The sequence below is a fragment of the Rhinatrema bivittatum genome, chromosome 1 (assembly GCF_901001135.1).
Source record: "Rhinatrema bivittatum chromosome 1, aRhiBiv1.1, whole genome shotgun sequence".
NCBI lineage: Eukaryota > Metazoa > Chordata > Amphibia > Gymnophiona > Rhinatrematidae > Rhinatrema > Rhinatrema bivittatum.
In genome coordinates this window covers 690,609,867-690,622,346 of record NC_042615.1, presented here as the reverse complement: position 1 = coordinate 690,622,346, position 12,480 = coordinate 690,609,867, and the positions used below count along the sequence as shown (strand labels likewise).

The 12,480-nt window shown below is 43.2% G+C and overlaps 1 protein-coding gene across 4 annotated transcripts in view; it reads right to left on the bottom strand.

Annotated features, from left to right (window-relative positions):
- POLK (DNA polymerase kappa) overlaps positions 1-12,480 on the bottom strand; it is a 215,302-nt gene that overhangs the window by 160,427 nt on the left and 42,395 nt on the right. For all 4 annotated transcript variants that reach the window (XM_029575127.1, XM_029575146.1, XM_029575117.1 and 1 more), the window contains one exon: positions 6,304-6,456. In XM_029575127.1, coding sequence (XP_029430987.1) covers positions 6,304-6,456 — 153 coding nt within the window. The remainder of the gene's footprint in view (positions 1-6,303; positions 6,457-12,480) is intronic.

Sequence of the window (12,480 nt, the reverse complement as noted above, 5' to 3'; positions counted from 1 at the left end):
GTCTCAGTATAAAATTTTATTATTTGCAGGTTACATTTTATTTTATCTGGAAATATCTTTGCCAATATTAATTAGTAAAATGGAGAACTATGGGGCTATTTTGATATTTAAAATAAATATGGATAAATCTGAGATATTAGATATATCTTTAAGTGCAATATCATTGATATTTTGAAATCAAAGTTTTCATTTAAATGGGCAAGAAAGAGTTTACAATATTTGTATGACCATTATTTGTGCTAACCCCGAGGCATTGTTTTCCTTGAATTATTCCCCGGTGATGACTAAGATGTTTCAAGATTTGGACATTTGGGACAGGTATGATTTTTCTTGCTTTGGAAGAATTGCCACTATTAAAATGAATATTCTCCCAGCTTTTCATATCTTTTTCAAACATTGCCTATTTCTTTATCCGAATCTTTTCTCAAAAAATTGCAAAAATGGGTTTTCAGCTTCATCTGGAGAAGGAGACCTCCGAGAGTTGCACAAAGAGTCCTACATTTACCAAAAGAGATAGGGGGTCTAGGAGTACCATGCTTCAAAAATTACAATGTGGTAGCTCAGATGTGGAGTATTGTAGATTGGCATTTACATTCTGTCTCTAAACCCTGGGCAGTTGTGGAGCAGGCCATTGTGGGAGAGATTCCTATTAAATTGCACTTCTGGGTAGCCAAGCAATATAGGGTTTTACCAACCTATATCTCTCCATATACCCAATTTACATTGACAATCTGGGACAAGGGGAAGGCTTTGCTGGTGAGGAGTAGAGTTTGTTTTTGTTTTTTGTTTTTTTAACTCCTTTACATTTTAATAAGAGATTTCCACCAAGTCTTTCTTCTTTTGATTTCATTAGATGGGATGCTTTGAGGCTACAGTCTTTAGAATAATTTTGGAATAACACTTCACCACTGGATTTTGCACAGTAGAAGGATAAATATGATCTTGCAGACAGAGATTTATCTCTCTATATACAGACTTGCCATTATATGAAATTAGTGAAGGTTAACTTGGCATTCTTTTAAAGACAGATCCCTCATGGAAGGATATGAACATATACTTGAGTTTCTTTGTTACTTGTGTCTCAAATTTTCAATCTTTCAAATTTACAAATGTTTACTGTATCGCTCCCACGCAAAGGTTCTGTTTGTACTGTAAACCGGTATGATCTGTATACTTTACAGGAATGTCGATATATAAGAATTTAAAATAAATAAATAAATAAATAAATATGTGACAGTAACGGGAGGGTTAAAGGGATAATGTAAAAAATATATAAAGTTCTGATTGGAGAGATTGCATTTAAGATGAAACATTCTGTTATGGGAAGCTGATTTGGGTGTGACATTAAACATGACTCTTTGGGATCTTTATCATCACTCAGTTCGTAAAAGTTATATTTCAGCATTTCTAATAGAAAATGGTTATAAAGTCTTGTACTGGTGGTATCTAACCCACAGATCGACTTCATAGAATGTATATTTCTATTTCTCCGGTTTGATGGAGGCAATGTGGCTTGATGGGGTTCATGTTCCATATTTGGTGGGAATGTTCTAAGATGTCCAGGTTTTGGGATGATATACCGGGATATATTAAGCTATTGACGCAGCAGTCCATATCTAAAGATCTCAAGTATTTGCTACTAGGTATACCAATACTTGATATACCAGGTTTGATCCAGGAATTGATAGCTCAGATTGGGTTAGCCACCAGATTATCTACAGCCACTCATTGGCAGCAGACCTCATTACCCTCTATGGCTGTAGTGTGTAAGACTATACAATATATATATTCTTAATTATCTCACTGCCATGAGACAACACAGGCTCAAGAAATTTAATAGGAAGTGGGATTCTTACATTAAGTGGTTGATCATAGATCATAGCACGATTTTTGCATAAAATATTTAAATGTAATATATTTGGTGGGTTCCAAATTCTTTTTTTTCTTTTCTTCTTTGTTTTGTTTTAAGTTTTGTATCTGCTGTATTGTGCTGTATTGTATTGCCAGATTGGGTGGGGTGGGAAAGGGGTGGGAAAGGGGTGTATAATGGAAAATTGTACCATATATTACTGTATAAGTCTGTGTACTATGTTGTAAGGTTCAGTGTATTGTTAATTATGGTCAATAAACAAATTAAAAAGAAAAATAACTAAAGTTTCTGATGAGAACTGGGCAGATGAGTTACATGCTACTCACTCCTCACTTTCAAATATGGCAACTCACTGTTTGGGGGAGGCTATCTCCTCCATCTGTGCTTGCTAGTTGCTCCTGGCTGCATGCAAATGCCTGGACAGCACAGAATCGGGCTGATACAGTACAGTGCACGCCGGTGGGATGCTCTTGCAGAATTGGTTGATACGGTTAGCAGAGGGAGGGTCAGGTAGTATGTTTTTTGAATGAACTGAAATTAATCAGTTAGGGACTCTGTGCGATAATCACAGTCTTGATAGTCAGATAAAGTTGTTGATTAAAGCCACCAATTATGGGGCTCTCACTCATGTTCCCCTGCCTTTCTCAGGCCCTGGGATTAGCCTGTCAAATAGTTTTCCAGAAAGTTATGGACTAGCCACCACACCTGTTTCTGAAAAGGTGGGTCGGCATTCAAAGTTTGAAACTGGTCACTCTGATACACAGGGGATCATTAGGTGGTGGCTTGGCTACCTTTTTACACAAGCTGGTAGACTGTCAGGTCTTAGGTCGCTTTACACAAGCTGTTCCGGAACACCTCAAAACTCTTTGTCAATGGCTACTGGTATGGATGCCCCAAAAAATACTTACAATGACATACTAGTCTTTCTCTACCAATGTCTAGAAGTAGAATCATCCCAGGAGACCCTGCCCCCTGACACGTCCCCTCCCGATTGTTGCCTGATCCCCTCTAAAGGAGCAGGGCCGGATCTGCATGGCTGAGTACCGTGTTCCTCCCCCTCCATACAAGGAGAGCAGCAGTCCTGATAAGACCCACTTTCTATGGGGGAAGGTGTGGCGCCTCCTATCAAAGGTTAATGTCCCATGAAAGAATGACAGAAAACCACTCGATTTCCTCAAGAAGTTTGTAGAAGTATCTGATCTCATGGCTGACCATGCCCCTTTCCAACCTGCCACAGCCCTGTCTGTGAAAGAGCCCCACACCAACCCCATCTGAACCATGCTATAACAGCTCATGACCATCCTGGAACTGTGGAAGGTGGGACAGGGCTTGCCCCTACCCCAGTAGGGGGCTCGTCAAGTCTCAGGCTACTTTCTTGCCTCTCATCATGATGACCGGCCCTACTTCCACCATTGGTATATCCTGAGACCTCACTATGCTCTCTAGAGGAAGAATTGGCAAGATTTAGTAGGGTCTCGGGATATCAGCTGAATGTGGACAAGTCTGAGTTACTGAATATTACTCTTCAGTGGAGGGATTAGTGGAGATAAAGAGGAGATTTCCTTTTAAAATTATGGTATCAGAATTGAAGTATCTGGGGGTAAAGGATGTCGCCAAACTAGATGACCTTTTTGCTAAGTGGTAGGAGCAGGGAGAGTTATCTTAGCTGGGTAGCATTTTGGCCATTAAGATTAATATGTTGCCCATGTTTAACTATCTGTTCCAAACTTACCAATTCCTGTTCCTGATGATTGTATTAAAGTCTAGCAGCAAAAACTTTTTCAAGTTTTCTGGAAGCAATGGCCTCCTAGAGGTAGTAGTAAAGTATTATATTTGCTTAAAGATGAGGGGGGTTGGGCGTTCCTTGTTTGCTACGGTATTATGTGGAAGCGCACATATGAGCAATTTTTGATTGGCATAAGGGAGGGGTGGAGAAATGGTGGGTTGCATTGGAAACATCTTTGTTACATGGCATTTCCCCAGATACTTTGGTATGGTTGCCAGATAAAGCACGCATGATACCGAGCTCCATTTCTCCACCCGTAGCCCTCACCCTAAAGGTGTGGGACAGTTGGAAGGGCAGTTTGGTAGGTGACAGGAAATATTTCTATAGGTCACCTATTTTTCTAAATAAAGACTTCCCTCCAGGGAACTCCAGGGTCCTGGCAAAAAGGTGGGAGGAGAAGGACTGTTATAGACTGGAGCACATATGGCATGGTGGAAAGATGCGGGATGCAGAGGCGATACCCAGTTTCGGATTAGCACATTCAGACTACTATTTTTATCTCCAAGTGTGTAGTTTTGTTTCACAAAAGGAAGCGAAGGCAGCTTTAATTTGGGGAAAATCTCTTTTTGAAGGCTTCTATGACACAGCATGGGGGTTGACGAAGCAGATCTCTAGAATACTCCTATCACTATAATCTTCCCCTCCCAAGTTCTCTTTAATTTGCTCTAAATACCTGATGTTTTAAGATCAGTGTCGGGGGGGGGGTGTGGATGGGAGAGATGCTAAGGGTGGGGAGGGGGCACAGGAAAGCCAGTGAACCCTCCAGGGCCACTGGGTACTTTGTGCTTCTTGAGGAGCAAGGAGTTCTGAGTGTGGATGTATTTGGTGTGTGTGGGGTATGTGTGGGTGTGGCTGTGGTTTATGTGTGTGAGTGAGCAACTGGCTGGGGGGGAGGGGGGTGTAGGGGGAACCTCTTTCTGTTTGCAGGACGTAGTGTATTTGCGGCTGTTTCATTGTATGCCAAGCTGTTTTCTAAGGCCCAGGCTGGGGGGCCTTGGAAGTCCAAATGTGAATAATGACATTTTTTTATGTGTCCTTCTGGATTCAAGGTATGGCGCAGGTTAAAATTGTCTCACTGAATGTGGACAGGGTGCACTCCCTGATTAAGCGAAAGAAGTTACTCACAATGTTTAAGCGCATGCGGGCCCAGATGGTATTCCTGCAGGAAACGCACCTTTCAGTTAAGGAGCACGCTAAGTGCTCCTTAACTGTTAAAGAGACTGGGAGAGTCAATGCTACTTTTTATCCTTTAGTTCGAGGAAGCGTGGGGTCGCCACTCTAATTCATAAAAATTTACCATTTCAGCTAGCGCGCACATACCAGGATCCAGAAGAGAGATATGTGATTGCTGTAGGTAAGGTCTATGATCAGAAAATGGTGTTGTGTAATATTTATGCTCCTAATGTATATTCTCCCTTGGCACAGCCTTCAGTTGATGCGTGGTTTGGCAGGATGGCCTCTCTACTTCAGATGGAATTTATGTATTTTCGCCTTGGCAAGAGAAAACCGGATAAGATATATACTGCCTGTTGGAATGCATGTTATGCCCTGTTTCCTCTGGCTCTCCAAACTGAGCTTAATAACACTGGGTACAAGGCCATATGGTCTTAAATGAGTTTCCGAGGGGGGTTAGGGAGAGGGATGCGTGGTCTGTCTGTGGTATGCATGCGGTATGAATGAGGATGCTTTGGAGCTGGGTATTTGGGGTGGGGGTGGTAGGGTCAGGAGTGGATGGAGAGTATAAAAACGGAAAACCGGGAGTACATTGACAGAGGATTGGTTGTTGAACCACACATTTTTGTGCAACACTTGTATTGTATGCATTTTTTTTTTCTATTTGCATCTGCTATTGTTATCTCATATTTGTGTAACGACTTCCTATTAATAAAAATTATTTTGAAAAAAAAAAGAAAACACAGCCAGCAGTGGACAGCCTCACAGTAGAACCCATGGTCTTCACCAATTCAGCATCCTAAAGTATTTTTACTGCCTCCTCCACAGCTTTGACATATAGTCACGCTGTTGATAGTAAACTGTAGTCCAAAAGGGAACAATTACTTTTATCTGTGATTACCAGTTCGCAGGATCTGAAGAACTCTCTGAATTCACTATGTTTCTTAATGGTGATCAGGGAAAGATCTTGAAGAACTTCCACCTTGTGCCTATGCCATTGCAGATTGTTTATTTTCCTCGCTTACTTTATTAGCTTTTCTTTGACTGCATATTCATGAAAACAGACCACAAGATCTCTGGGAGTGTTACCTCTCAGGCGAGCCAGAGCCCACTGCACTCTATCCATCAGGATTTTAGGAACTACATTCTCCCCATCAGCAGAGTTCAAAATCAGAGTACAAATATTGTTGACCACTCGTTCACAGTCAGAACAGGTACCATCCTCAGGGATTCCTCTAAACCTCAGATTCCCCCTTCTGGACCTGTTTTCCAAGTCCTCCAGCTACTCCTGGAACATTACATTATCAGCATGCAATTTCTTCATCTTCAGTTGTGTGCTATCATATGCGGTCTTCGGCTCACTCAGCCTATATTCCACAGCCTCCAAGTTGGACTGTAGCCTATTATTATTATTTGTGCAGTACTGGTAAAAGAAAAGTTGTACTTAATTTGACTTGCACAAAACTGATCTTACTAGCATACTCATGGATCCCACAGCCATGGGCTTATCCCTCAGTTCTGGGTTGTCTCTCATTTCCACAGCAGCATAAAATGCATCCATATCAATATGCACCATTACACGACTGAGATCACGACTTTCTTCCAATTCCATGGCAAGTCTGTCAACCTGAATAAAAGAAAAAATATTTACGAAGACATACAGGAAAAAAATAATATACTTCATTCACTCATCCATTTGTGCAGGTATGCCATAGGGTGAGGGGTAATGCTATTTACCTGTCATAAGTCTGGCTAAGGAAATAAAGCATCTCTGCCTTTTGGCAATATATACATTTTTTTTAATTTTAAAGGTTTTTACACTATTTTCAAGATAAACACTTGAATTGAAAACAGAAAAGTCGGATACATTTATCTTCAAATACATGCAAATACTGAGGAAGAAGACAAAAGGAATAAACTTTTAACTATTCAAGTGCCTTTTAGCAATATTAAGACATATAGGGCCAGATTTTAAAAGGGTTACGCGCATAAGGTACACACGTAACCCTTTTAAAAAAAACCCCTGCGCGTGCCGAGCCTATTTTGCATAGGCTCGGCGGTGCGCGCAAGCCCCGGGACGCGAGTAAGCCCCGGGGCTTGCAAAAAGGGGGGGGGGTGTGTGTGTCGGGGGCGTGGTTTCTGATTGGGGGCATGTTTGGGGGCGTGTGGGCGGTCCGGGGGCGTGGCCGAGTGCCCTGGAGGCAGTAGTAACTTTTCAGATAAAGGGGGGGGGGGGGGGTCCTAGATAGGGCCGGGAGGGTGGGTTAGGTAGGGGAAGGTGCGGGGGGTTGGTGGAAGGAAAGTTTCCTCCGAGGCCACTCCGATTTTGGAGCGGCCTTGGAGGGAACGGGCAGTGCACGCAGGGCTCGGCGCGCGCAAGTTGCACAAATGTGCACCCCCTTGCGCGCGCCGACCCCGGATTTTATAAGATACTCGCGGCTACATGCGTATCTTATAAAATCTGGTGTACTTTTGTTCGTGCCTTTTAAAATGTACCCCATAGTGGGTAGGAGGATGATCCTTACTGTAGTAAAGAAGATAAATCTAGGATGCCTTTTGAAAAGTGCTTCCATTCTTAAAAACAGTGTGGTTACAAATCTGAGGCGACACCCAATTGATGACTAGGGCATATCAAGCAGGAGAAGAGCAGATGACCTTTCTGAATCTTATGCCTCAAAGCTCCTTGCCTTAACTTCATTTAACTTTCAACTATGCTCTTATCACATCCACTTTACTACTTTCATCTAGTCCTTTCTTCCAACTACTTTTTTCTCTCACATGCCCACATCTCTACCACTGTTCTGTTCCTCTTCACCATTATCTGATAACCTTTACATTTAGCTAAGTTCATTTAGTCACTTTAATAATCTCCAAGGTATTGAGCCTTGTATCCGCTTAACTACTGTCTTGTCTATCCTCTTCACCACTACCTGGTTGGAGTCTGTTGACAAGGCAATTTCTTTTTGCAACATTCTCTCCTCAACTTTGGAATTTATTGCCCCAACTCTCCTCTAAGGAGTGCCAAACCTCAGTCCTGGCTGATCTCCAAAGTCTGTTTTCTATGTTTATAGTTAAAATCCTGTTCCCATGCTCAATTCCCACTTTTGAAATTAATGCTCATTTCATTCCAGGTTGCTATTACACTCACTAAGGGGCAGATTTTAAAATGTATACCCGATTTTATAACATGCGCATGCAGCCGCGCACATGGTATAAAATCAGGGGTCGGCACGCGCAAGGGGGTGCACACTAATGCACCTTGCGTGCGCCGAGCCCTCGGGGAGACCAGCTGGCTTTCCCCGTTCCCTCCCCCCCCAACCTTCTCCTCCCTTCCCCTACCTGTCCTGCCCCCCAGCCCGAACCCCCCCATACCTTTATCTCACAAGTTACGCCTGCCAGAGGCAGGCCTAACTTGCGTGCTTCAGCCAACTGCTGGCGCGCGATCCCCCGGCCCAGCGGCCTTGCAGAGGCCCCTGGCCACGCCCCCTCCCCGCCCATTTGTTTTCAAGCCCCGGGACTTACATGCATCCCGGGACTTTACTCGCGCCGCCGGGCCTTTTGAAAATAGGCCCATTGCGCGTAGGGTTTTGAAAATCTGCCCCTATGTCTACTATATTCCATCTGACACCTATGCCTTCAAATCCTGCCGCCTTTACAACTTTGACATCTCTCTTCCACTCTTCAAGCTCTGCCCAACAATGGCTGATCTCTTCCGTGACAAGTGTCTCAAGATTAACCTAAAGCTCTCCACCAGGCCCACACTAAGTCACCTACTTCAATCCTCTCCCCTTCCCTTAGCCCACATCAACTTTTCTTCTTTTTCTAAAATCAAAAGAGAAAATGTCCTATTTTCTTTTGTCTACCAGATTCTCCAGTTGTTCTGATCACATCTCCACCCAGCTCCTCAGCTCTGACTCCCCTGCAGTCATTTCCTCCAGCCATCAAATGGAGAAAGGTCAATAGTAGACTACACCAGAGATTGGTACTGGGGGACCTGTACTGTTTAACATATGCATTAATGATCTGGAAAAGGGAACAACAACTGAGGTGATAAAATCTGCATATGACATAAAACTATTTGAACTTGTTAAAACAGATGCAGACTGTGAGGAATTTTGAGGAATCTGGGCATCTAAATGGCAGATCTATTTATTTATTTATTTACATTAGGCTCAGGTAGGACCCACAGTCATCCATTCTTGACAGAAGAGCAGCCAACAGGTATACCGCCCCACTCAAACAGGTCATTAGGAAATTCTTTAAAAACCAGGAATACAGTTGGCTCTGGTAGAATTAGACCTGTGATGAGGAGACACACAATGTACCAAATGCAAAAAGAACAACAAGCCTTCTCTAAAATAAAAACTGAAGAAGTTCTTGAGAAAAGCATTGCAGTATTACCCGAAAAGAGAGAGAAAACACAATGCATGCAGTATTTCAAGATCCATAAGCAAAAGAAAAATCTAATTGAGATGGATAACTCTGTCAACAGTGGCACTACCGCAAAAAGAAATAGTGAAGTGAATAACAAATCTCAACAAATATCTCACAAGGAGTCCAGAAAATGCAATAACCGTAAAGAGAGTACCTGGAAGGCTATGACCACAAATGCTCATAGTTTGGGAAATAAAATCCCAGATCTGCAGGCCCTAATGGCTGACGCAGAATTGGACATTGTTGCTATCACAGAAACATGGTTCACAGAATCTCATGAATGGGATACAACAATACCAGGCTACAACTTGTTAAGGAAGGACAGAGAGGATAGAAAAGGGGGAGGTGTGGCTCTTTATGTCAGAAACAACATCCAAGCAACTGAGCTACAAGGAAGTTGGGGTATTGAAGAAGCTCTATGGGTCGACCTAAAAAAAGATGACGGAGCATCCATTTATATTGGAGTGGTTTACAGGCCTCCAAACCAAAAGGAAGAGCTGGACAGAGATCTGGTTGAAGACATCCATAAGATAAGTAAGAAGGGAGAAGTGGTGATCGTGGGTGACTTTAATATGCCAGATGTAGACTGGAAAATCCCATCTGCAGAAACTAAAAATAGTAGAGCGATAGTGGATGCCATGTAAGTATCTTTGTTCAAACAAATGGTGTTGGAACCCACGAGAGAAGGAGCTATACTCGACTTAGTGCTCACTAATGCAGATAATGTCTCAGATGTCCAGGTGGGCGCCCACCTCAGCAGCAGTGATCATCAAACGGTATGGTTTAATATCACTAAAAGAATAGGGAAAAGAATCACAAAGACCCGAGTTTTACAGTTCAAAAACACAGACTTTGAGGAAATGGGGAAGTACCTGGAGGAAGAACTAAAAGGATGGGAGAACGAGAGAGATGTGGATCAGCAGTGGACCAATCTAAAAGGAGCAATCACCAAGGCAACTGCTCTATATGTTAGAAATGTAAAGAAAAGCAAAAGAAAACTGAAACCTATCTGGTTCTCAAAGGAGGTGGCTGACAAAATTAAAGCTAAAAGAACAGCATTCAAGAAATATAAAGGATCCCAAAGGGAGGAGCACAAAGAAGAATATTTGTATCAACTGAGGGAGACAAAGAAATTAATCAAGTTGGCAAAGAGTCAAGCAGAAGAGAGGATTGCCAAGGAGATAAAAAATGGTGACAAAACATTTTTCAGATACATCAGCGAAAAGAGAAAGGTCCAAAGTGGTATAGTGAAATTGAAAGGTGGTAATGATCAATGTGTAGAGAGAGACGAAGAAATGGCAGAAATATTAAACGAATACTTCAGCTCTGTGTTCACTAAAGAAGACCCTGGAGAAGGACCATCTCTAAACAACAAGAAACTGGAGGGAAGGGGAATAGATGAAAATCCTTTTACAGTAGAAAATGTGTGGGAAGAACTAAAGAACCTGAAAGTGGACAAAGCCATGGGGCCTGATGGGATTCATCCAAGGATATTGAGGGAGCTCAGAGATGTTCTGGCGGGTCCGCTGTGTGACCTGTTCAATAGATCCCTAGAAACGGGAGTGGTGCCGAGTGATTGGAGAAGAGCGGTGGTGGTCCCGCTTCACAAGAGTGGGAACAGGGAAGAGGCAGGCAACTACAGACCGGTTAGCCTCACTTCGGTGGTGGGAAAAGTAATGGAGTCACTGCTGAAAGAGAGAATAGTGAACTATCTACAGTCTGGAGAATTGATGGACCAGAGGCAGCATGGATTCACCAGGGGAAGATCCTGTCAGACAAATTTGATTGACTTTTTTGACTGGGTAACCAAGGAATTGGATCAAGGAAGAGCACTAGATGTCATCTACTTGGATTTCAGCAAAGCTTTTGATACGGTTCCGCACAGGAGACTGGTGAATAAAACGAGAAGCTTGGGAGTGAGTGCCGAGGTGGTGACCTGGATTGCAAATTGGTTGACAGACAGAAAACAATGTGTGATGGTAAATGGAGCCTTCTCTGAAGAGAGAGCGGTTTTAAGTGGTGTACCGCAAGGATCGGTGTTGGGACCGGTCCTGTTCAATATCTTTGTGAGCGACATTGCGGACGGGATAGAAGGTAAGGTTTGTCTTTTTGCGGATGACACTAAGATCTGCAACAGAGTGGACACGCCGGAAGGAGTGGAGAGAATGAGACGGGATCTAAGGAAACTGGAAGAGTGGTCGAAGATATGGCAGCTGAGATTCAATGCCAAGAAGTGCAAAGTCATGCATATGGGGAGTGGAAATCCGAATGAACTGTACTCGATGGGGGGGGAAAGGCTGATGTGCACGGAGCAGGAGAGGGACCTTGGGGTGATAGTGTCAAATGATGTGAAGACAGCGAAACAATGCGACAAGGCGATAGCAAAAGCCAGAAGAATGCTGGGCTGCATAGAGAGAGGAATATCGAGTAAGAAAAGGGAAGTGATTATTCCCTTGTACAGGTCCTTGGTGAGGCCTCACCTGGAGTACTGTGTTCAGTTCTGGAGACCGTATCTACAAAAAGACAAAGACAAGATGGAAGCGGTACAGAGAAGGGCGACCAGGAAGGTGGAGGATCTTCATCGGATGACGTACGAGGAGAGATTGAAGAATCTAAATATGTACACCCTGGAGGAAAGGAGGAGCAGAGGTGATATGATACAGACTTTCAGATACTTGAAAGGTTTTAATGATCCAAAAACAACGACAAACCTCTTCCGTAGGAAAATAATCAGCAGAACCAGGGGTCACGATTTGAGGCTCCAGGGAGGAAGATTCAGAACCAATGTCAGGAAGTATTTCTTCACGGAGAGGGTGGTGGATGCCTGGAATGCCCTTCCGGAGGAAGTGGTGAAGACCAGAACTGTGAAAGACTTCAAAGGGGCGTGGGATAAACACTGCGGATCCATAAAGTCAAGAGGCCGCCAATGAAGAGTGGGTGACTCGCCAGAATGATGGCTATTGACACAATACCCTTATTAAATAAACATACACATGCTTACTGTGACTCCTACATCGCTCTAAGCTTCAACAACAAGAGGTAATGGAAAAAAGGATTTGCACTCACAAAGAGGGGAGTAGCTGGCTTGTTACGGCAGTTACTACCCCAAACCAAATATGCCTGATACTTCACTTTCAATGCATATACAGCATAGCTCTCTGCTTCAATGACAGGGGAGAAGAATAACTGACAGGGGAGAAGAATAACTGATACTTCA